This window comes from Neopelma chrysocephalum, unplaced genomic scaffold (genome assembly GCF_003984885.1).
Source record: "Neopelma chrysocephalum unplaced genomic scaffold, ASM398488v2 Primary Assembly neopelma1_44, whole genome shotgun sequence".
NCBI classification, from domain to species: Eukaryota; Metazoa; Chordata; class Aves; order Passeriformes; family Pipridae; genus Neopelma; species Neopelma chrysocephalum.
Genome location: NW_020897703.1, coordinates 25755274 through 25780362, shown reverse-complemented (window position 1 = coordinate 25780362; position 25089 = coordinate 25755274). Strand labels below are relative to the sequence as shown.

The window sequence follows — 25089 nt, the reverse complement described above, 5'->3', positions numbered from 1 at the left end:
CAGTGCTTCCTAAGGCTTGCAGCATGGGCTACTTGCAACCAGCCCTGTGTTTGAGGACTGCCAAGGCTGTTCCCTCTTTAAGGGAAAAAACCTAAGGTGGTTTACTCATGCTTTATGTGCCATTTTGCAAAGTCTTTAATGAATGCTTCTGTACTCAAATTGATCAAAGTGAACAGGACTTTTCACTTGGGCTTGATAGATATTAACTATGTCATGTCTTGTTTGTCTTTATTTCAGTGCCCTAGAATCAATGGAATAAAAGCCTACACTAAAGAAATTGGTAGAAGACAAATTACCCTGGACCTGCAGATATGGTAACATTGCATTATTGATTGAATAGATGGTTCTTAACTCACTGCCCATTTCACACCTGTGTGTCATGCTGGACTGGACATGTGGTCCACTAAGATCAGCATGAAGAGGTCCTTATCTTATATCAGCCTAGAGTGATATGAGATAGTCTGCCCTCAGCTCGATGTCCTCAATACTTACAGAAGTGAAAGGCTGTGCATTAGCCTCTCAGTCAGAAAGCACCTGCACAGGTCTAGGTTTACCTACTCTGGCCCATCACTGCTGCCATGGATGTTAGAGTGTGTCCCTTGGCTTTGCAATTGATGGCAGTAAGAACCCAAGTTTTGGAACTGTATTGCCTGTTCTGAAAGCTCTCAGGTATAGAGGTGCTCAGTCTGTCTTGCCCACTATGGTTTCTTATTAGTCCTGCCTCTCCAGTTCTTCCAGAACTACTTGCACTATTTATTTTTTAATTCCTTCCTCTGGTTTAATCTTCTGGTTTTACTCACCATTTGTTCTATGTGCCACCCAACACATTTGCTTTTTTGATTACAGCTGTTCTCTGAGCAGCAAACTGCCTCCAGCTCTATCAACAGCAACAACAACAAAATTAGATAGAACATTTAATACCTCCCAGGCTGTTTTGAATGAGTTTGTGTGTTTTGTTGACTTCAGAGACATTGCAGAGCTAAACTCTCTCCTGGTTTAGCCTGGAGAATGGAATTACGAGAAGAATTACCAGATGAATGCTGCTGTAGCTCTCTAAGTTTAGTGGGCGATTGAGCTGCCTAATTTTAAATGGCTTTTCGTTGTAGTGCCAGGAAAAAACAGTGTGAAATTATAGAGTGTTTTGGCAGCAGCACAGAGGTCCTTAGAACTGTGCCTGCTGCTTAATGTGGCAGTGGCATGGCATCATCCCCAGCCCTGGCAGAGCACCATTGCTCCCTGTAGAACACGATTGGTTTTCAGCCAGGTGTTGTGCTTCAATGCTGGGAGCAAAGTACTTTTTGTAATAGCCAGGTCACTGTTAGGGCCTTTGGCAAATCATTCATGCTTTCCATGTTGAGATTGAGATCTGATGCCTTTTAGGCTCTGCAGAACATTGCTGTTCTCTGCTAAACTGCTTCTCCAGGCTGCTTCTCCGACATAATAATTTTCACTGTCTTTTTAACAATCCTCTGCAGAGGGATTCCCCCACCCCCACATTCCTGTCCCTTTGGCAGACCCATCAGCATCTCCAGACGGGCCTTCTGTTCCTCATACTGATGGTAACCTTACCTGAACTGTTGTCTGATAACCCAGATGTTTTCTGTATTCACACAGGAGTGTGCAGTCTACCTTGTCTCTCTAATGGGGTTCTCTTCTCCAGGGCTGTGTTAAGGCCTCAGCTTCACTTGTGTTAATACATCAACATCACTTTTTGCAGCTAAGCTGAGTTGTGCGTTTGCAGTGTCCACAGGAGGTAGTGTGTTAGTTCCAGAAACATGAAGCAAATCAATGAGCAGAAGTGTTATTTACCTGCCTTTTCCTAGATTACCAAAGGAACAGGTTTTTTTCTGCTACTTAGAGGAGATGGAGTTGAGCTGCCCCAATGTGATGCTGCTGCTCTTCACACACTCAGTCACTGTGTGATGGTGAGGTTTAAATGACTAACTGTCTACAGAGCTGCATTCTGGCATCACAGCTCTGGAGGAGAGTGATGTGCTGTGGGTGCCCATGTGGTGCACTGTGCAGTGCTGGCAGCACAGTGACCTCCCTCTCTGGGGTTAGGTTTCAGAGAAGTGTAGCTGTGTCGCAGTGGACATTAAAGGATTAACGTGTCTGCATGTTATAAACGTGACTCCTTTGCCTTGGTGCTTGCTAGCTGTGATTTGTGGGAGTTCCCTCACTGGTGAACCCACGTGAGTGCGACCTTTGGCTGGGTCACCACTGCGTGCAGCACTGACCAGGGCAGCTGTAACAGGGAAGGCTGAGCAGCTACTTCACACAGGGTGCTGTTACCCTGGTGTTCTGCTGCCTTGGCAGCAGCTCTGCCCCACTCCAGTGCTGAGTTACCCTTTGTGTTAGGCAGTGTCTTGCATCCGGAAATCCCAGCATACTCTGAAAATGCTTTTTGCTTTCAGTCTCACAGCAGTACAGGAGGAGGGATTTTTTTTCCTCCAGTTTTATCAAGGAGGTAACTAGTTGCTGAAGCCCAGAGTCTTTGATGTAATATGGGGAAAACACAGAAAAAGGGCAGGACTAGAAAAAGCCTTTCCTTCTTAGCCTTCCTTCGTGGTTGGTATGGAACCATTTGTGTAGTTTTAATAACCACTTGTACATGTGGTTCATCAAGGGCTTTGTTTAATCTGTACTTCTGACCTCCACAGCGGGATGCAGCACTGAATGCTGGGGTTCAGTTCTGTGCCACGAGAAGAGGAGCTTGCTTTCCTCTGTTTTAAATTTGCAGTATGGTATCACAAATTGAACCCTTTGCTTGGGACGTGTGAAAAATAGCACTTAAAGGTCCCTTACTTGTATGGGCAGTAGCTGTCAGCAGAGCCAGGGGTGCAGTAGGTCTGGTATTGCATGGAGTTACCAAAAGAACTCGAGAAGCTGCTTTAATTAAATCTGTTAACAACAGCTTACATGGTTGTACATCAGGAATGGTTATGTAGAGGATCATCTTATTACAGTCTTGACTGTTCCACTTGAAAGGACTATACTTGAGTTTTTGGCAGGAAAACCAAGGCTCAGAGGTGGTTACGCAGAGGTGAGGCACACAGATCTTTTGGCAAAGGCAAGAAAGGAGGCTACAAGATTTCTTTCAAAAACTTTTTCTCGGTCCTTGAGATGACACAGTGAATTGGTGTAAATTAAGTTATATAAATTTTGTCACAGCTTGTAGGGCTGAACAGGAATGTTGTGGTAACCACTGCTTACCCACAGGTCTTTGTACAAAAGTTGGTCATTTAACTGTATGAAGGTCCTGGTGTCTGTATTCTGTACATGTACCTGTTTTCCAGTGCAAATATACACGATCTACAGCTTTCAAGTAACATATAAGAAAGTATTAGAGTTCTTGCAGTGACTAAATGAAATATGAGATCCCTGCCGGACTGGGATTTGAAATCCCCAAATCTGAAATATGAGATCCCAGCTGGAAATAAACTGGCTGTACTCTGGGATCTCCAAACAATTTGCCCTAAATGTAAACCATAAATCTGATGTCCCCTGAGCGTAGGGAGCTGACAGTTGCATTCTCCAAATAAATTGATGTCAGAGCATTCCAGAAATGTTCTCAAAACTGCATTTTTCCAAAATGAGAATTTTGCAAGTGCAACCACTTGACTTCCTACAGCTAGCTCTTCTTCTCACTTTCTGCAGTTGTCTGCGCTGCTGCATAGCCATATAATTGGATATAATCATGGAGTTTCAAAGTATTTGAAGGCACTACTACCCTCCTGAAAATATCTTGAAATACAGTTTCTTCCTATTCCATTGATATGATTTTACTCATAATCATTTTGCATTGAAAATGTGCTGAATTTTCTTTTCCATCATCTTCTGCGGCATTTACAGCACATGAGAAGTAATAGAAGAATAGTGTAATAATTAATATGTATAAAAATGTATTAATTGCACTTTACTCTCTCTGGACTTCCTAACTGGCAAGTTTTCAAAGCTGGAAAGACGGTCTGCCTGGAGAAAGAAGTCAAAAGAAGTGTGCAACAATACTTGGAGCTTTAGTGGAGTTTGGGCGGAGTAAGTTTGTAGGCTCTTACAGGAAAATAAAAGCTTTATGAAAACAGGTCAGTCTTGAGCAGAAAAGGAGCCTGACTGGATAGGGAAAGAGGAAAGGTAGAGGTGGTCTGTGTTTTCTCGTACCCTGTGTTACCTGGTCACATTTTCTTGTCTCTCTTATTTGTGTAACACTGCATGTTCATCTCCCAACTACAAAGCACTTGAGAATGCTGGCCCAAAGGGGGATTTTAGTATGGGGGGCCATGAGAAGGTGTGGCCCGCGAGCAGTTCTCTTATTGCACTTTCCTTTTCTAAAGGGATGTACTGACATCCAGGTTAGTTCAACTTGTTAGCATGTGCTCTTGTAGCAACCCTGCCTTCAGCCAGTGGATTGCCATTGGATCATAAACACCAGGACCAGCTTTCCACCCAAATACAGAAGAGATACAGATACGTGCAGCTGGACAAGCTGCTCATCCACAGCTCAGGCATATCTGCATCACCTTGTGCAGCAGGTGATTAGGGGAGAAATGGGTGGTTATTCCACTCTTCACAGGTGGGTAAAGCATGGTCCTGTGTAGGGTGGAGGGCCTTGACCCTACACACTTTGAAGTGTCAAGACTTGATTTTGGCTCAGGTGTGCTCTCTCTGGGGGAAGAGAGCAGAGAGCTCAACAAGGATACACTGAGCAGAGCAGCAGATGGAAGCACAAACAGCTGGGACTGGAAATGAGGAATAAAACTAATTAAAAGAGTGCATCCTTCCTACTAAGCACCCTGGTGTGGGGGTGATGCCTGTATGAGGCCAATTTAAGAATAATTAAAGACTCAGGCTCTGTTAAGACTTCTCCAACATGTAGACTCTAAAACATGGTGGCAGCTATTGGAGTGTTACTGGAGAGAAGAGACATCTAGGACTGGGTAGGAAGAGTTTTTGACTGGGTGGAAAGGCATAAACGCTGTAAATTAAAACACCACAACTCTTACTTGTGTCGAACACTGGCAACAGCTGAATTAAATCCTCTTGGATTAATTACTGCAAATTGAGGGACTCATTTTGGCTCTTCATTTAGAATTTTATTGTAACAATGCTCTATTAGCACCCAGTGTAATGAGCTGAAAGATAATGTCAAAATTGTAGAGGTTAACAAATGTAAAATAAGTTTAATTATGTGACTAGCTTTTAAGAAAGATTGTGTTAACTTTGGCATGGCTTGTGAGGTCGGTTATTTAAGAAATGAGAATGCTCTAACATTAAAGGCTTTAATCTCTGTGTTAGGTGCTCTTAAAATTCTGTTAAGTGACTATCTGTAAACAAATATACAAAGAACTTTGCTTGCAAAAATGAGGACAAATTCACAGGATTGCACATTCTTGGCAGGGTTTTTTTGGGTGGGAGAGAATCTGTCTATGTGCAAATTACAGCGTGAATTTGTGGCAACTGCAGCACTATTTACCTGTATAGATGTGGTCAGAGCAGAAATCTTGTCCTTTTCCTTTGATTGTGGGGTGAAATTATGCATGCAAGAGGCAAGCACAGCACATTAGCTGTGCTGCTGTACCTTTACACCCTGCTTTACCTGGGAGTGTTTGTGTGTCTGCAGCCAGAGTTATTTCTCAGGGGGCTGAAAGGGAATTTGGTAGCTCCCTTCAATTGTTTTCTGCCAGAGGCATCAACAGCTCTGCTATGTTCTTCTCCCTGGGGAGTGGCTATCAGTTTCTGCATGAGGTGATGTTTGTACTTTTATTAAAGTCTCTGGTGGTTTCCAAATTGCCAAAATACCGCATTCAGCATTTGCTTTATTTAAAGCCTGATGTTCTCCATGGCAACTGACCAAAATCTGATCTAAGTAATTGTCTTTGAATTCAGCCTCAAGGAAACCAGGTTATTTTTAGTGATAAATTTGTCCTTCAAGTGGATTTTTGGATTGTGGGTGAGGGTGATCTATGGGCTTTTTGGGTGTGGGCAAGATGGGAACCCCATAAGTAATAGGAGGACAGTTCTGCACCTGGGAGCTGGGTCACCAGGTTGTGGGGTGGGATCGGGACTTTGGCAGAGAAGGGAGCAAGCAGGCAATTGCTTTGACCTGAATTTTGAATGAGCTTGTTGATCCCCTCCTTGCTGTGAGCTCACCTCAACCAACCACCAGCCTTAAGAATAGAAAAGTAACTGTGAAATACAGATGTTACTTTGACATTTTACAGGTAGATCAATATCCCAGCTGACTGCAGGGATTCTCTTGTGCAGATCTGACCCTTGTTCAACTTTCCCTTTTCAATCACTTGAAAATCCATCTCTGCCTGGGGGGGTTATGTTGTCAATCCTTAAACTGATTTCATTTATACTCTGTACAGCCTCAAATTTCTCATGGAACTGTTGCAAACTGTGGAATAATGTGATAATTTTCTTTCAGTTACATAGGAGACTGCGAGATTCACATGGACATATCGAAATTTAATCTTGGCGTGAAAGGTGTCCAGGTGCGTGCAGTGCTGATGTTTTCTGTTCAAGGCTGTGTGAGGCAGGAGGCAGCACATCCCAGTGGGGAGGTCATGACGCTTAACTGGGAAATCACCGGCTCTTCAGCTTGGAACTATTGGCTTTATCTTCTTTGTGTTTTTCTGGGGAAATGGTGCCTTCCATGGAAAGCACCTAAATACCACTTTTAAGCTTTGTAGTGTGACTCTTAAACAGGGTCAATGCTAGAGCATCGAGTCTGTGTGGGGAAGCTTCTGCCACTGGAGCTCAGGGGAGCTGCGTGGTGGTGGAGAACTTTGGAAGAACCAGGACATTCATAAACTGGTGTAGATTAAACCAACAACCTGTTCTTACAATGTTGAAAGCTAGTAGGGAGAGCACTGCATTGTATGGCAGGATTGCAGAGAGACTCCACAAACATAGCAAGTATTGCCTGGTATCAACAACAGTGGTTTGGTGGGAGGAGGTTATTGTTGTTATTAAATTCTTAATAAAATTGGCTTCAAGCAGGATTTTTAAAATTACCTCCATCACTGAAAAGCTCACAATTCTGAAACCACATCCTGAGAATACCTTAACACTCAGCCTTCCTTGTCTGTTCTGTTTGCAGTTGTATGGGACATTGCGGGTGATCCTGGAACCTCTTCTAACTGATGCACCTTTTGTTGGTGCAGTGACCTTGTTTTTTATGCAGAAACCGGTGAGTCAGTAGTGGTGCAGGTGCTTGAATAACAAATGCCTGATTGTTCAGTGCTCCTCTTGAACTCCAGGGGGACATGAATGAATTTGCCCTAAATTTTTGTAGTAGTGCTTAAAAAGTTACTTGCTTCACTCTAAGAATGGGAGTGCTTCTTCTAGTGACAGCACAGTTTCCTAGGCCTTTGCTGCAAGGTTCCTGGCCGGTGGATATTCCCATAATTAAATGCGGTCATCTTGCAGACCCTTCAACTATGGTTGCCTTTTGAAAGCTAGCCTGTTTAAGGTCATGTGCCTTGTAGTGAATTGTAGTTTAATAAAATATGAGAAACCTTCTAGTCTTGTAAGGACCAGTTAGTTATCTTATGGCACACAGCTTTGCTTGTGGGTTATGCTCTGCTTGAGTTCATGGGAGGCATACATTTTTGATCTTGGATGAGGTGTTCTTGTGTTTAGATTTAGTAGCACTATTATAGCACATGAAAAAAAACCCTTTTTGTTTATTGTAAGAGTAGGGATACACACAACCCCCTGCCTCAGGGCATAGGCCAACCTCTAAGTGAAAGGATGAGGAAACAACTTCAAAGTCTAGGTAGAGTTGTTGAATTTCCTGCATGACCCCAGGGCATCTGCCAGTGGCCATTGCTAAGGGCTGAATGCTGTCTTTCCTTGTGCTTGCAGGTTAAGTCCCAGTGATATCCTCATTTCAGGATGGCAGATAAAATAGATAAGGGAATTGATACCAGCTGTTGGTTTTAATGTACAGTTGCAATCAATTACTGGTGCCAGTTTTCCTTTCTTTAAACAGCTGGCTTTGTTTCAGAATAATTTCCCCTTCAAATTCTACATTTGTTTTGAAATAAATTTTAATAGTCCTGTATATGTTTTCTCCCTGCTCTTGTTGTAGCATTTGGAAATCAACTGGGCAGGCATGAGCAACCTCCTGGATGTCCCAGGGATTAAGTGAGTGTCTACTTTGCTTCACTTTATTCATATTCAAAAAGCCTTTAGAAGTTGGGTCTTCAGTAATCATCAAAGCTGTTCTCAAGAACGTTGTGTAAAAGGTTGTGTTGTGTGCTGGATACTCATCCCGTAGTATGTGGCTGTGGAGTTTGCAAAACCTGAGGAGGGTGCTTTTTACATTCTGTCAAAATTGCTTCAATTGCTTCACTGAATTTAGGATGGAAGTAGTAAATCCATCAGACAACAATGATTTAATGTTGGGAAATAGTTGCAGTCCCTCTGACAAACTGAAATACAATCCATGATAAAGAAAACCACACCAGATTTATAAGGAGAAATTTTCTCTTTTCATGTAATCTGCTCACCCTTTAGGTTATTCAGAAAATGTAGCTCTTCCCCAATGCTTCCTGGGTTGGTGTTGCACATAAAACTTGCACTGCAAGGATGAAAATCTTAGTGGTTTTCAGTACTGTAAGTTTCAAACTGTTTCACCAGATTGGGGATTAACTTTGTCTTTGTTCCTTAGTGTAAGGAGAAAATTCTGTTACATAAGATCAAAATATATTTGATTACTCAGCCTTTGCCTTTCTCCCTTCCAATGCAAATGCAGACATTTCTGTTGCAGTCCCTGCTGTCTTCTGCAGCTCATGGCCTTCAGACTCACGGGAAGTGTTTGGCTACTTTAGGTGCCAGTTTATGCATTAAAGGGCCTCTGAAGACTTTTGATGTTGAGTGAGAGGAAGCTTTATTTTTCTCTTAATGTGAGGCCAGAGTGGCCTTTTGCCCTGAAGTTTGGCCTGAGAGCTCCAGATTTTATCAGAGGAATTAATCTGTTCTTTTCTAACTTAGTTTCCCTAATCCTTACAGGGAGAAATTATGTAGGTGTTCCAACCTACAGCCTCTCATATAATTAAGTGCAAATTTGGTGTCCTAAATTTTCACTCCCTGGTTCTCTCACAGGGATTTGAACACAGAAATCTTTGCTTGTTCATGAGCGCTGCAATGAGAACTGGGAGCGAAACTTGCCTGACCATGAAGGGGCTGAAGTACAGGTTTAACAAGAGCCCTCCCTTTCAAATGGATTGGGCTCACTTAAGAGAGAAAAGAAACTGGATGCAGTTGTCTGTCCTCGTGTACAAGCTGTGTTTAGTTGGGTGCACCCTGAAGACTCGAGAGGAGGGACAATTCTGTGACATTCCTGTGGGTTTTTTTTTTTACAGGAAAGCCAACAGCCTGACCAAGGCTCATGGTTTAACATTTGGAGTAGGAAACTACTTTCCTTATGTGTGAATCTAGCCTCCTCTGTGGATTGTGGGACTTTTGTTACACAGTCTTACACTGATAAGCTGCCTTATAAGCACTAGATTTATCAAGAAGATGAAAGTATTTCAGATACTTGGTGCTCTTGGGTTTTCCTCTTAATATTGTCTTTTGCTCATGACAATTTGTAGTGGAATGTTGAAATCCTCTCATTAATCACGTGGAGAGTACTGGATATCTGTGATTAGCCATATATTTCTTGCTCAGGAAAAATAGTTCAAATTAGTTTTCCCTGCCATACAAAGAGAGCAATTGTAAAGAAAAGATTTAAAACAAAAAGCTAAAAATGTGTAAGTTGTAATTAGGCTGGAAGATTCCCTGAACTCCAAGACAGTACCCTCAATTCAGCCAATGTGATCTCCAATTACTTCAACCAATATTTTCCTTCTTAGCACAAAATATTCCAAGATACAGAATTTTATCTTTTGCTTGGTCTTCTATTAAACTCAATGAGCTTGGGACTTCAGTTTTTTTGGGGATTGGTGGGGTTTTTGTTTGGTTTTTTGTTTGGGTTTTTTTTGGGTTGTTTGTTTTGGTTTTTTTTTTTTACATGGCTGGCTTCTCCTTCTATTTTACAGTAATGTGTCAGCATGTGACCAAGAGCAGGCAACAGTGTGCACTAAGGCCATGTTCCAAGTCTTAAAAACAAACTACCTTGAGGCCTTGAGTCCCCTGTGAAATGGATGAAACTTCCTGATTCCCTCCTCACGTTGCCCGTCCCAGAAGGCACATGAGTTTGCCTTGTTTGGGTGTGTGCATGGTGTCACATTCATCATTTACAACCTGCTACAGCCAAATTCACCTCCAGCAGTAGGGATGCTCCTTAATGCAAACTTGTCACTAAATTGAAGTTGAATGGCCACTCTGCAACTCTTTTTATAGAATCATTTAGGTTGGAAAAGACTTCTAAAGATCATCAAGTCCAACTATTAACCTAACACTGCCAAGCCCACCACTAAACCATGTGCCTAAGCACTGCTTTTACAGGTCTTTTAAACACTTCAAGGGATGGTGACTCAGCCATTTCCCTGGATGGCCTGTTCTAATGCTTGACACCCTTTGGGGGATTGTAGGCAGTATCACTCGCTTTGCAGTGCCCAGTTTCTTTTGCTGTGCCTCATTCTTTCACTCTAACCAAGTTGTGATTGATTGTAGAAACTTAGGTTGCTTTTTTCCCCCACCTGCAGTGTAATGTCAGACTCCTTAATTCAAGACTTCATCGCTGCACGGCTGGTTCTGCCAAACAGGATCACAGTGCCTCTGAGAAAGAACATGAACATTGCCCACTTGAGGTTCCCTATCCCCCAGGTGAGTTGTTTTTTTCAGTGAGAGTGTTTATCTTCCTGAGTGTGCATTTGCCACCATGTGGGCGGTTGCAGGCTTAGTGACTTAGGATCCTGCATCAGCTCTTTTAACCTGAATTATGGGCTTTTTGTAGGTGATATTTCAGAAATATATCAGTAGATGTTGAATAGTTCATAATTTGGGAGGGGGAGACATGGACACTGGGGGTTCCTACCCTTTCTATATGGCATAAGGAGTCTGTTTAGACGCTGAGCTCATTTACCAATTAAACCTTTAGTCTCTAACTGAAGATCTGTGCTATACTCAAATGAGAGAATAAATACATGAGCAATGAATGTCCAGCTATTTAATATTTTTACTAATGCTCTGAAAGGGTGTAAATAGGGAATTTGGAGGGTGACATCTCTTTGTTACAGAAAAAAAGTGGGAAAAAACCCCAAGAACAAATCTAAATACTTGACATATCCAGGTCTTCAATCTCTTTCATCCATCCAAAACCTAATAATCTTATTAGTGAGGATAAATATAAATGAGTGACAAAAGGATGCTCCCTATTGCAAATGTGCATCAGCAAACTGAAGTTGAATGGCCACTGTGCAATAAGTCCCTGGCAATGGGTGCTTAGTTCCTTCTTCAGTCACTGGGAATTGATCCTTACACTTGATTTGACTGTGGCAATAATGCTGTGTGCATATGTATGCTTCTGATTTAAAAATAAATTGAATATTATTTCCTACACAGTTATCTAGATTGCCTTGTGCATCTGCTTAAGGGTTTTTTCCCCTCTAGGTAAGCGGTGGGAAAAGTGTTTTAATACAGCTGTCACTGGAAATGTACTGCATCAAACTATGTGTCTTTGCAGAACTGTCACAGTGACTGCCCTTGCTGCCTGAAATAACCAGTTTTAGGAGGCAGCATATTATAATTATCCAAAGATTGCATTTTCATGACCAATTCTGTATCTTATTTTATTCAGGGGGTAATAAGGGTTCATCTGCTAGAAGCTGAAAACCTTGTCCAGAAAGACAGTTTCCTTGGTGCAATCAGGGGGAAGTCTGATCCATACGCTCTCCTTCGCGTTGGCACGGTGCAGCATCGAAGCAAGACAGTTTCCCGAGATCTTAATCCCATTTGGAATGAGACATTTGAGGTACTGAATCTTTTGATCTCTCCATCTGTAGGACACACAGCTATTTACATCCCTGTGCTTGGAGGACCTTCTCCTATCTGGCTGCACTGGAGCAGGTGGACTTCCTTGTTACTTGGTTGAGGCATTTCTGTCCCTTAAACAAGTTCAGATTTACATTGTGAACTTGAAATGTCATTCAGGTTGGTCTGATTTACATGTGTGGGTTTTTGGAGGAGGTGCAAAGCCCTGCTTTAAATATCAATCAGTGCAACTGTAGGCTGCTCTAGCATTGGTTTCTCTCCACTTATTAGGGATACCAGTTTGAGGAGTTTAACTTGTAGTTCAAAAACAAGCAAACTGAATTTGAAATATTTTCACCTATAAACAATTGTATTTGTTACGCAGTTAGCCACGAAAGAGCAGAGAATGTCCTTTGTGTGTTATACAGCTGTGAAATGTCATATTCTTGTCCACAGCTTTTTGGTTTTAATCAATACCTCTTTCTCCTCCAGTTTGTTGTTCATGAAGTGCCTGGTCAGGACTTAGAAGTGGACTTGTATGATGAAGATCCAGATAAAGATGACTTCATGGGCAGGTAAATTAGCATGACCTTTGCTCGGGGTCCAGTAGCTGCTGCTACGGGACACCTGGATTATTTATATTGGCAATTTAATATTGTTGGAAGCCATTCCCTTTGCCCAGATATTGATACCAAGTTATTAGTTTGTAGTGCAACTAACTTTGAGCAAGGTGGAGAGTGGCCCATGCTCCTACAGGGTATCCTGCAAAGCCATGAGAAGTGATAGTTGTCACTTGACTTTAGATTTAAGTATTTCAAGGGAGAGATTTCAGAAGTGTAAGTGCATTCTGGTGCATTCCTCCACACAGGCAATGTGGAGAAGTTGTTGTTCGGAGCAGACTTGAGTGTGGGCTTTTTTGGTGGTGGTTTCTTTTCTCCCCAGCAGCAGTATGCTGTATGCCTCAATATACACTGAAATGTTTGCTTTTTGCCTTTCAGCTTGCTTATAGGCCTAGTGGATGTAATGAATGACAGAACTGTTGATGAGGTAAAGATCACAGCTTATTTCTAAGTGTGTTGGTGGTGTATGCTTACATGTGCTCATTTGTGCTCCCCCTCTGCTACTGCAGTATTTCTGTGTGCTTAAAGCTACCTTGCACACTTGCACAGTGGTCTTTTCACAAAAAGAAAATACCTTCACTCAGAAAACTTACAAAGTAGCCATTACAATAATTTTTACAGCCAAGCTGGTAACCCCAGACAGCCCTGAAATTACACTGAGCCAACAGTGGGATATCTTGTGTTTATATCTCGTGTCCCATATGTACCAAATGTTTTGTACAAGGCTGCAGATAAGGTTTGGTGAAGCAGTCTGATTGCTGAGGGGAGAAATGATCTGATCTTATGGTGGTTCATCCTGCAACCCAGCACTCTGCAAACAATGTCAGGGTGCCTGTCTTGTGCTGCTGCTGGTTGGAAATATCCGTGTGCTTTGCCTGTAAATGGATATCTTATTTCCATTTTTTTCTGGCTTGTATTTGTAAGTAGATGGACGTGCTACAATTTATGTGTCAAAAGTGCAAGTTAAAGTGCTCAGAGTACAACTCATGTAGCCTAATGTATATAAGTCTCAGAGACTGCCACGCACATATAAAAATTATTCTGCCTCACAGTTCTCAAGTTACCCTTTGTTGTCTCCGTTTAGTGGTTTCCCTTAAGTAAGACAACAAGTGGACACTTGCATTTAAAACTGGAGTGGCTTTCACTAGTAAACGACCAAGAAAAGCTACATGAGGTGAGTATCTTTGCTTGAAGGATTCAGGTACTCTGATCCCTGTCCAGTGATCAACAAAGGAGTGTGTAAAATCAGGAACCCCAGGCAAATTCATGGGAGTTTATTTTTGTCTGGCAAAGTTTTGATGTGATTCCCTCCCTCCCACTCCTACAGAGGAAGGGCATTTGCTTGCCCCAGGTCCCTTGGTAATTCAGGAGTAACTCAAATCTGGCAGCTCCTTTTGCTTGAATTGGCAAACCTTTGTTTGACTCACTGCAAAATAGCTTCTCACAGGTCCTTTCTTTGAGAGTTTTTCTCCTCCCTCTTCATCTAGGATCTGTGTAGTACCCCAGCTCCTGAAATAACCTGTACTAGCCATAGACAAATACACAGAACTGGTGCTTGGTAGGGCAGTATTTCCAAATTGTTGCTTGTCCAGCAGAACTGCTTGGATAAAGCCCATCTCCCAAGGATGCTGTTTTTCAAAACCAACCGAAACCGTTGGAGTTCCACTGAAGTGAATAAAATTGTTTCCAAACTTTGTTCTGCTGATACTGGATTGACGTTGATATATGTGGTTGAGCATGTTTTCAGGTGTCTTGCTGTGCTGGGGAACCCAACCAGTTCTGCACTGGGGGATCGATGAGCATTAAGGCCAGTGCATTGAAGAGACTTACACGTCTTACTGGTCTGCTTAGAACTGTCACGCTGTGTTGGCTTCTGCTCTCCTAAATTGCAAGTTTTAGGAGAAAGGCAGAGAGCTCCTTAGCCTTCAGAAACTGCCCTTTGAATTTTGTTACATTTTACGTTGTCCTTGGTGGGTGATCATGCCTACCTTGTGTTTTGTTTTGGCTTATCTTTCCTGGCCTTTGCAGGATAAGAAGGGTCTGTCTACAGCAATTCTGATAGTCTACTTGGACAGCGCCTTCAACCTTCCAGTAAGTACAAACCACATGCAGCAGCCTTCACTCCTAACCTTCTCTTTTTAAGACCACAAACTAATTATTTTAAATACTCTTTCACTAATTCAGAAAAACCACTTTGAGTATTCGAATGGTGAATGTGGAGCAAAGAAGATAAAAAATAACAAGTACCTCAAGGTAAAATTTATATTTTTCTCCCATGCTTGCAAAACAATATTCTGGATTATGGGGCATTGTAACAACTGAAACTGGCTGAAACTGAAACTGGCTGTGGTTAAAGAGAAATAACCTCTCCACTGCCAGAATCTAAGTGGCCAGGGGTTCAAAATATTCATTGAAAGGCCACCCCTGCCCCAGTAAAAGTCTAGGAGATCCAAGTGAGAATGCAACACAGAAATGTTTGATTGTGCGTGTGGTTGTTTATACTTTTATGCTTTGGACAGAGAGTCTGCAGACATCAGATTAGGTCATGATAACCTTTCTGCTCTTGCAGAGATTCTTCCCACGCTGAGCTGTTCCAGCTCGACATTGGGGTGGGAGGAATATGCTTGTTTGTGGTAACCTTCCTGTTCACTGGAGACCTGACCACCAAATTCCTCCCCCCTTGGTTTTAGAGGGATTCAGAAGCCTCTGTCATTCCTGCCTCTTCTCTCATAGCTTCTGTTTACTTTTCCCCCAAATACTATATTTTGCTACTGTGATGTAAATGGTGGGTATAGGGAAGAATGTCTTTCTCACTTTTTTCTTGAACAAGTTACACACAATCACAGCTCTGAGCTATGGATAAAGCTTCCCATTCTGTCCAAGTAGCTCCTCTCCTAAGTACCATCTTTACAACTGAGTTACTAGCACTTAATTCTGAACCTAATTGTGAGTGCTTTGTATGCAGTGTTGTGCCAAGACACTTGGCTTGACTTCTGTAGCATTAGTGCAGAGAAGCACAGTACAAGAGGTTCAGTATCGTTACTGCTGGAAAGGAATTGTTACTTGATACCAAAGTCTTGCTTCTATCTGCAAGTCCTGAGCCTTGGAAACCAATTCTGAAAGTCCTGTTTCGTTCAGGAATGATGAAGACTTCCCACTGAGCCTTCAACTCTCTTTGTTTCCCCCCAGCTTCTGACAATTTTTTGACTGCTCACCTATTGAAACCTAAGTACATAAAACTTTGGCTTAAATGTGTACTCTCGATGGTAAAGACTGTGCTTTGTTATGGCTGGAGGCTTTCCTGTATACTACACCGTTCAGATGTCCTACATCTGAAAAATATGGTCAGCTTTCCAACAACTCATTTCAAGTATCAGTAGTGGTGTGGTATTGCTTTCTGTAAACTATAAATTTCTCTTTTTTTTTTCTGATTTCTTCTTTTTTCCTTATATTAAATGACAGAAGATGGAACGAGAACCTTCCTCGTTTGTCCTGCTCACAGTTGGAAACAAGACTCAGAAGAGCAAGGTGATGCTGTTCTAACTGTTTTGCTTTCCTTAAATACTCTCTATTGTATGGGTGACTATTTCCAAGTAGCTTCTAGGAAGGGAAGGGCTTCTGTGAAGCTAATGTGGAGCTGTAGTTATGGTGATAGCTGCAGAGCCTGGGAGGTGGGGGTCAGTCAGCACGTGGAACCACTGTATCACTGAGTTGTGGTGGTTAGTGGGTGTCTGATCAGCTGCTGTACAGATGTGTGGTTTTGTGCTCATTGCCACAAAGTCATATTGGTCAAGACACTCCAGTTCTATATGGCTTGAAGAGTTAAAAATGATAGGTCTCAAATCTTGCTCATGCTTTCTCGAAGCAGGGTGTCATTTGTATCAACCTGGCCTTTGTTTCCCCATCAGAGTCTTTCCTGGCTCCCATGTATCACAGTTTTACTGATTTTTTTTTATTTTTTTTTTTACCTGTACCAGATGTATCTGGATCTCCTCCACTTTCAGTTCCTTTTTTATTATTTAAAAATTACTTTTGCCTGATGTACAAGCAACAGCTGAGCTCTGCCCTCCCAGTAGCTGCCGTGTTTGCTGTCCTGCAGCTTGATGCAGATGAGGGCAGCCCTATGTTCTTTTGGACACCCAACAAATAGGAATGAATCCTCTTGGCTACACATGGGCGTATAGGACTGACACCTGTTTTCCTTTGTTTCTTCCACCTGCTTCACCCAGGAATTGGGTTCTGCTTGCATTTTTACCTTTTTCGGCTTTCCCTCTCCCTACCACATCACTTGCCTCTCCTAAGCTAGGTAAGACTCTAGCCTTTCCCTGCTCCTTTCTCCTTGCAGCCAGCAGTCGTGGCCTGGCAGAGACAGCTGGTTTATGGAGCAGCCACAGCCCCCACGGGTGCTTTCCATGCTCTTTCATCCTTGAAGTGGATGGTACTGAAGCTGTGCCATCCTACTCTTCCCGCAAGATCTACACCCCTGAAACTGCCCCTCTAGCTTTCCTACCCTTCCCTGTCAGCTCACTGTGGCTTTGGGAGCTGGCTCTGGGTGCCTGCAGGCTGGAAGCAGCACTCTGGCTCTCCCTGGGTGGGAGGGAGGGAGGGAGCGGTGCCTTGCTGCAGGTGAGGCAGGCTGCTGGTCCAGGCAGCACTGGCTGGGGCCAACTGCAGCTCACCAGACTTGTTCTTTGGCATTTCCACATCCTGCAGAACTTGTTCTGGTTTTGCCAGAGACTTTGCTTCCGCACGCTTCTGACCTGGAATTTTCACTCTCTCCATACAGCTGGGGTGTAGCATCAGGTGATCAGTGTCATGCATTCTGTGCTGCTTACAGAACAAGCTAATGTATGTGCCACGATCTTCTTGTTGCAGACCTGCAATTTCAGCAAAGATCCCACGTGGGGCCAGGCTTTCACCTTCTTTGTCCACAGTGCTCATTCCCAGTCACTCCATGTTGAGGTGAGAGAAAAGCCTTTCCTTTGAAGACCAACTACACATCTGTAGGAAGAAACCTCTTTTATGGAGCTCAATGCTGTTTTTTCTATGTGGGATTGTCTTGTTCTAGGTTCCTCCTACTTAAAAGGTAGAAGGACCTGTTGTTGCACAGGTGATTCTCTGTTAGGTGATACTTGTATCTGCCTTTGTTCTAGGATCATGTAGCGTAATATCTGAGTTTAAAATGTGGGATATTTCTGGCTGCAAAGTGCAAAGGAGTTTTTATACAGGTCGGCGTGTAGTAAAGACATCAATATTTTGCTGTCAGAAATTGCAACCTTAATAATTCCCAACCAGAACCCTTCACCTCAGTGTTCTGGCTCATTAAGCAGTTCTGTCTCTCACCAACCACTTCTAGGGCTAGTCACTCAGATATTGTAGAATTGAACTTAGAAGGTGTATTGAGGTTAAATAGGCTAAACAATTACCTAAAGAGCTTGTAAAGGTTTAGACCAGTTGCCATCCCAGCTGCCTGGGACATTCTCCCTGAAGCAAGTAGGGAAAGTCCAGTAAATCCCAGGGCCTGTTTTTTCTGCTGAGGTAGTTCCTTATCTGCATAGTTAGGGATGGGATTTTTACTCCAAACATACTAATTTGTTACACCCCTGAAATACTGGTATCACCCATTTGGAAGTAATCACACTTGATATTATGTCCAGAAGTAAATAAGCTAATTTTGGTTTCTGTCTGAAATACCTTCTTTCTTTGCTTCCCAGTTCGCTTCCCAGTTTGCCAAACTTTTGTTTCCTTTTTTTCCCCCCCTAGATAAAAGACAAGGAGCGGGATAGTGCCCTGGGAACTTCAGTGGTATGTCTGTCCCACTTACTTAAGGACCCAAACATGACTCTGGATCAGAGATTCCAGCTGGACCATTCCAGTTCAGACAGCTTTATTCAGATGAAACTTGTGTTGCGGGTATGTTGTTCTTTCCAATATTCATCTGGCTTCCCTAGTGGAAGCATCCAATTCTAACCCGGCAAAAGAGATGAAAGATGACTGTAGAGAAAGGCAGCTTTGCTTCACAGATGAGTAGAAAGTGGAAGTGTGACAAGGTCTTTAAGTGCAATTAAGAGTGTATAGTGGAGCTGAGAAGTATCCCTGAAGCTTCCTAAAACTTATTTTAGAGGCGAGGCTGAAAATCTTTTCCCAACGATAAAGAGTTAGTCTGAGAAAATCTAAGCTGGGGAAATCAAAGCTCCTCAAAAGTAAGAGACACTGATGCTTAGGAGTCATTTTCTCACTGTGCTCTGGATCAGTGCTTAGACAGTGTTAAATGTATATGCAGTAGGACAAGAGAAGAGAACACTACAGTGAATCCCACGGGCTCCTTTCATCTCTAATGGCAGACTCCTGCTGTTACAGTTTTGTGGTGAAATTTTCTCCTGGGTGGTAATGCTGGCATTCACCCCAGTGCTTTGGGAGCAGCACTCACTGCTCTCCCATGTGATTTTTTAGGCACTGAATGTTGAAGAACCTGATCCAGAAAGAGTCAAGGCTGGTGTCAATGCCTCAAAGCAAGGTCCCGTGCGTGTCATGGAAAAGGGTGGAAACCACCAGAAGTCTGTCTCCCCACCAGAAGTCTCAAAAGTACCTCCTGTCAGCAAAGACTCTGCAGCACTTGAATCCCTGCCAAAAAGGGACAGTGGAGAAGATCTGGACGCTAAAGACAGTTCAGCAGCCCCTGTACCAAGTGAAACTGTTGCAGTCCCTGATGGGGCAGAGCACAAGCAGAACCCGGAGCATCGCCCGCCGTCAGCGCTGCACAGCGGAGGGGCGGCAGTGCCCACGTTGCCGGTCGTGCAGGAGCTGAGGCTTGCACCCAGTGTCACTTCTCTGGGTTCTCTGCCTTCTTCTTGCTTTGAATTAAGTAGTAGCAATCTGGACATTCATAAGTAAGTGTTCTTCCAGCTGAATTGTTCTTCTCTTGGGAAAGTTTAGGTATTATAGATCGCTGTTGCATAGAAGTGAATTCGAGGGCGGCTAAGTCGTTTGGTGTCTTGGTTCTCAACTCACCTTACAGAGAATTGACCTAAGTATTCCAGTCAGCAGCAAAGTAGATTACAGGGCACTATCAGATCAGGTGTAAAGTGAAAGCATTTCCTCTCTGACTTTCCTAAGAGATGCTGCACATGTCGGCTTTATATTGTTGAAGAGCTTCTCTACGCTCCCGGCTGCCATAACACTCGTTTAGCAACAGGATATTGGAAGTCTGAGCATCCCACTTCTGTAATATCATAAACCCTTGATAAGTTTCTCTGGCTGCTTAAAGCTTTGAATGCTGTGTCCTATCCCGTGAATTTTAAGACTGATGATGCTGTGAACAAAGTTTTTGTGGATAGATGTGCTTGTGTTTGTGTCCTTCCCACAGTGCTCAGTAGTCTGTTCTGTTAATCTCCCTCCTGGGGGCAGAATGGACCTCGTAGAATCCTTAATGAACTGAAGTATCAAAGAAGGTCCACCTCACTTAAAAGAGCATCAGAGTAATTATAAACCTGAATGTGAAACCCAGCTCCCGCTGTTCGGTCTTGTACTGCTGGACTGGCAGATTCTCTAGCTCTGAACAGGGCTTCATTTATAAACTATTTTTAAACCATTTTGAACAATGTTTTTTGGATTTGAAGCCACTTCAATAACATGCAGAATGAAATATAAAGAAGGTCCCATTTTGCATATACATACGTTTTGCATATACATACGAGACATTCTTGAGAGAGCTGTGTAACACACTAACCTCTACTTTGCTGCTCCATCTACAGCAGGCCATGGAGGGGCTTTTTTGGCAGTTTGTACTGTGGGATTGAAATCAGGTTCGTGCAGAGAAGGCAGGGACGCTGCTAACGGGAATGTTGATTCTGTGGAACCTCTGTGGTCCAGCTGCTTCCTATAAAGCAAACCTTGGGATGCCAGGAAGAAGAATAGTGCCCTGAAATTTGTTTTTAGTCTGCATGTGGTCTGTTCAATAGCTGTATTGAAAGGCTTTGACTGTGCCAATGTCTTGCAGCGGTACTGAAATGCCTCTGGGGGAGATCCAGCTGACAGTCCGTTATGCTTCCATACGGCAGAGCCTCGTCGTGCTGGTGAACGGCTGCAGGTAACACTGATAGTCGCTGAAAGAGAGGGGCAGAGCTCTCTGGGCTTGTGTCAGTCATTCAGCAAAGCTGGAGTAGAACCAGTGCAGCTGGAGATGCCTTAGCACTGGCTGGCCTCAATCTGTGCAGCCTCACTAGGCCCAACTCCGGTCAGTGCCAGCAGCAGGTCAGGGAGAGAGGCTGGCGAGTAGGGCCCGTTGCAGTAGAGATACTTCAACTGTCATCCACCCAAAACTTCCTCTGAACAGCACTGACAACTGATGTGTGTCTTGGGGTCTCGTGATGGGCATCATGGCAAGGATTGATACCTATGACTGAATTTGTAATTGTTAATTTAGGAGCCCTGATAAGTGGCCACACACTCAGTAGTGAAAATTCTGTTTAAATAAATGTTCTTAAAGTTTTAGTTCCAACTCCCAGGATGAATGTTTTTGGCCCATGAACGTTTGATTTGATTCCAAGGGAGTCAAGTTATTAAAACACACAGTGGGAGAACCTGCCTTGCTTGTCTGTATTTCTTTTAACAGAAACTTAGTACCCTCTTCAAGTCGTGGAGTAGATCCATATGTTCGTATATACCTGCTTCCAGATAGAAGGTGGACAAGCAGGAAGAAGACTTCTGTTAAGAAGAAAACATTGAACCCTCAATACGATGAGAAGTAAGAAAATGTTAATTAAGATTGTGGCTGAAATAGTTATGGTGTCTGTGTAATGAAAGGGCTTCCTGAGGTGTGCTGCTGTTGGTCCTAAGGATTGTCTTGTGAACATTCGCAGGTCTTCTGAAACAAATGGCACTTTAACTGTGATTTCCAAGTACTTGGGGCTTACTCTGCCTGTGATGTTGTCTGTCCCTCTGTAGCAGGGCACACCTTCTTCCCTGCCCCTTCCCTGATTCCAGGAGGTGCAGGCTGCACTTGCTTCCCTGCAAACAGGCATTGCCCTACCCATGTTTAACTCCCTGTCATGGCAGAGGCAATCTTTTCATTCAAATGCCTCACAGAGCCTACTTCTCTGTTCATACTGCTTTGCCTGATGCTTGTTTGGACACCTTTCCAAAAGTCCAAGGCAGAAGTACAGAGCCTTTTGAGACTTGACCATTCTTTGGGCAGACAGGTGGATGTTGTCATCAATACCTGGTGGTACAGGGTAAAATGCTCCCACCCCTTTGCTGACAGTGTCACGTGCACAGCTCTGCCACTGAAATGGAATGTGTTTTGTATAAACCCAAACACAGTAATGCTTAGAGGAAGAACCATTTTGAGAGGTGGTCTTAATGCCATAATTAGAGAAAGGTACACATATGTGAAAATTCGTGAATATTGGGTGATCCTGGGTGGTTTAGATTTTTCCTGTGTTGTGTCCTTTCTGTAAGTCAGAAATGGAGAAAGGATTTTAAAATATATCATCTTAACACTCAAAACACTGGAGCTGTGGATTTTTCTGTGTATTCCCAAGTAGCTCCACTGATTCAGTGCCAGCCCAGCTGTTGGGAACATCATCTCGTTTTCCTCATCCTCAGTATTGACGTATCCTGTACATCCTCAATTAAGGATAATAAGTTGGGCAATGCTTAGCTCCAAAACACATTACCTGTTTTACAGCTCTGACTTGAGGAAAAGCTATTCAGGTGGGCAGAACTGATTTAGCATGGACAAAACTCACTTGACATTAGTGATGTGTGCCAGAGGCTTGAGTCAGAGCCATTAAAAATTTAATTGCCACAGGTTTCAGCCTTTGCTCTTCGGTGCAAGGCTGTTCTGTGAACTTGGGGGTTCGGTCCAGCTATTTCCTCTGAGTAATGAAGGTTGAATGGCAAATATGCTGGTCTTCCCATGGAGGGGGAAAAAAAATAGTAAATGGCATTTCATCATGGGTGCATGTTTTCCTCCTTCCCCCTGGCACAGTGTAGTAGTCTTTCATGAGGCCTGGAAGAGGTTTCTTGCAATGTGAGTGAAATCCAACTATAGATTTGCCTTTTCTGTGTCTTCCTTCCCTGTTAAAGTCTTGGCCACTGATGTTGTACTCTGTCACTGTAATCTGGCCACTGATGCTTACAGGATTTTAAGCTGTGACTTATGTCTCTCCTTTCTAAACTTTACATTTAGGTTCGAATTTTTTGAATCTTTGGAAAATGTCAAGAAAAGGACACTGGACATTGCAGTGAAAAACAGCAGGCCGTTCATTTCACAGGAAAGAAAGGAGCTGGGGAAAGTAAGTTTAAAGAATCCGCACTACAGATGTAACAGAGCTGAACAGTCTGGGCTGTTCCTGTAATCCTGAAATGCAGCTCACTGGCAATCTGGAAACAATGTCTGCCAGATTTTCATCTGAAATCAGGCTGTATCCATGTGGAGGCTCCTTTTCGCTTGGGCCTGAGATGCAGCCCTAGAACTAGAAAGTGGGTCTGACTTGGGAGGTGTGCTAGCGTAGCTAATCAATTTGTATGCTGAATAATATACAAACAAATAAAATTGGCTTTTTAAAGGTGCGGATCGACCTGTCCCAGGAGGACTTAATAAAAGGTTTTGCACAATGGTAAGTACCATCTCCATACTTCAAAACCCTGCCCATTGCTTTGTTGGGAGTTTGCATGACTGTTGTTGGAGTTTTGGTAACTGGGCTGTGTTTGGGTGAGCAAGAAAAATATCTGACCTGCAAACGCAGGACTAACTTGAACTAATCTGGCAGTTTTATCTAAGTTGTGTGTTAATCCATGGGCTGTGTGGTGCCTGCCCTGTGAGACAACTTTAATGAGATGCCTGTGTGTCAATTATAGTCTTCAGCATATTTTAAGTTACCATAAAAGCCATGGGGACACATAAGTAAAAGAATTATGTTTATTAAAGCAACCTTGCAACAAATTTTAACTTGGATAAAGATCTTAACTAAATACTCTGATCAGCAATATATATATATATATGATAAAACTTTAATTACAAAGCATTTATAGAAACTATTATAATAAGCCACTTACAGTTCTGCCTGTATGTTCATTATGGTTTCTGAGGTTTGTGTGTTCATTGGTCTGAGGCAGAGACTGAGAACCCGGCTTGGGTGTTTTTTCCACTTCTACGTCTATAGTTAATGGCAGTAGTTCTTCCTTCTTTCTCCTTCAGTGGAGCCCAAGGAATGCAGCGTGGGTAGTCCAGGAGCTTGCCATCCGCACAGGCAGTGAGCCAATATTCCAGATAGGAAAACCATGTTTCCCTGGCCCAGCTTGCGCGCGCGTGTGTGTGTGTGTGTGTGTGTGTGTCTCAGGGCAATTATGGGAGGAGGGAAAAACGACACACCCAAAGTTCCTGGTGAAGAGCTGAAGTCTGAGGCCACCTCTGGAGCCTCCTTTGCCAGGCTCCCTGTGAAGGCCAAGCAATAAAACAGCCCAAGTCCTCTCTATTGTGGCAGCTAAAACTGTAAAGAAAGTCTTAAACTACTGTAATTACTTGCTGTGTCTGTCTTGCAGGTATGAGCTGACAAGGAGTAGATGCAGGAGAATTTGATTTCTTCTCATGTACATAAGTCACTAATTTTTCAACTTTATATAAATGTACATATCTCTTGTAATTAATGTGTTTTGCACACTCATTGCAAATTTGAAGCAGTCTCTAGCTCAGGACATGTAAATTTAATGATCCCATTTGGAGATTAGTTCTCACTGAAGCTAAACAATAAACATATTTTTACCCCCCATAGGGAATAATTTGTCCTTAGAGAATAAGTCTTTTATTTTTGCCATTTCTGGCAAATCATCCCCCAAAGGACCTGTAAGTTTGAATCCTCTCTTAAGGAAGTGTTGTACCTGGGGATATTTTAGACTGTCAGCCAAGTGTCATTATTTTGCTTGGCAGTCTCATGCTCCCAGGATCTTGTTCATGTTGTTTTAACATGAAAGTGTTGTGCTTTTTTGAAGCAGCATTCTTCAGCTGTAGGGCTACAGAACCCATTAAACTTCAATAGCAATTATTTTTTGAGAAACTAAGAAATTGGTATTCCACTGTTCAGAAGTACCTTTGCAGACTGTGGCTGCAGGTATGTAAATAATGAGCTTCCAAAAGCAGGGAGCTTAGTTTACCGAGATGTCATTAAGGTTTTAGTTTGTGACACCTTAATAGGTTTTGTCCTTTGTTACAGTACATTTCAAAATCTTGTAAACCCAGATTATGCCTGAGGAACAGCAGAGTTTTGTAAACTAAGCTTTAATATTGAGGCAAAATATTTTTGGAATCTTGGTGTACTTGTTTCTGTACAATAAACTTCCGTCTTGCATAAGAAACTTGATCTATTCCTTTCTGAAACTGACTTTTGGAATATGACCATGGTAATTTCTAACCATCATTTGAAGCAAATTTCCAATATTTTTGGCCTAGATTGCATTAATCCAATCTGCTTCAGTCCATGACATGAGAGAATACTCGCTGAGTAACAATGTGGTCACCTCCCAAACTGATCCAAAAATGTAA

General features: G+C 42.8%; 1 protein-coding gene across 1 annotated transcript in view; it reads left to right on the top strand.

Annotated features, from left to right (window-relative positions):
* ESYT3 (extended synaptotagmin 3) overlaps positions 1-24907 on the top strand; it is a 32400-nt gene extending 7493 nt beyond the window's left edge. The window contains exons 4-23 of the mRNA XM_027679042.1: positions 238-314; positions 6428-6494; positions 7103-7192; positions 8096-8151; positions 10659-10779; positions 11753-11926; positions 12418-12500; positions 12924-12972; positions 13630-13719; positions 14574-14636; positions 14730-14798; positions 16008-16073; positions 17421-17507; positions 18309-18458; positions 18999-19435; positions 20545-20634; positions 21160-21291; positions 22738-22843; positions 23118-23167; positions 24093-24907. Coding sequence (XP_027534843.1) covers positions 238-314; positions 6428-6494; positions 7103-7192; positions 8096-8151; positions 10659-10779; positions 11753-11926; positions 12418-12500; positions 12924-12972; positions 13630-13719; positions 14574-14636; positions 14730-14798; positions 16008-16073; positions 17421-17507; positions 18309-18458; positions 18999-19435; positions 20545-20634; positions 21160-21291; positions 22738-22843; positions 23118-23167; positions 24093-24129 — 2094 coding nt within the window. The 3' untranslated portion in view covers positions 24130-24907. The remainder of the gene's footprint in view (positions 1-237; positions 315-6427; positions 6495-7102; positions 7193-8095; positions 8152-10658; positions 10780-11752; positions 11927-12417; positions 12501-12923; positions 12973-13629; positions 13720-14573; positions 14637-14729; positions 14799-16007; positions 16074-17420; positions 17508-18308; positions 18459-18998; positions 19436-20544; positions 20635-21159; positions 21292-22737; positions 22844-23117; positions 23168-24092) is intronic.
* Positions 24908-25089: the final 182 nt, after the last annotated feature.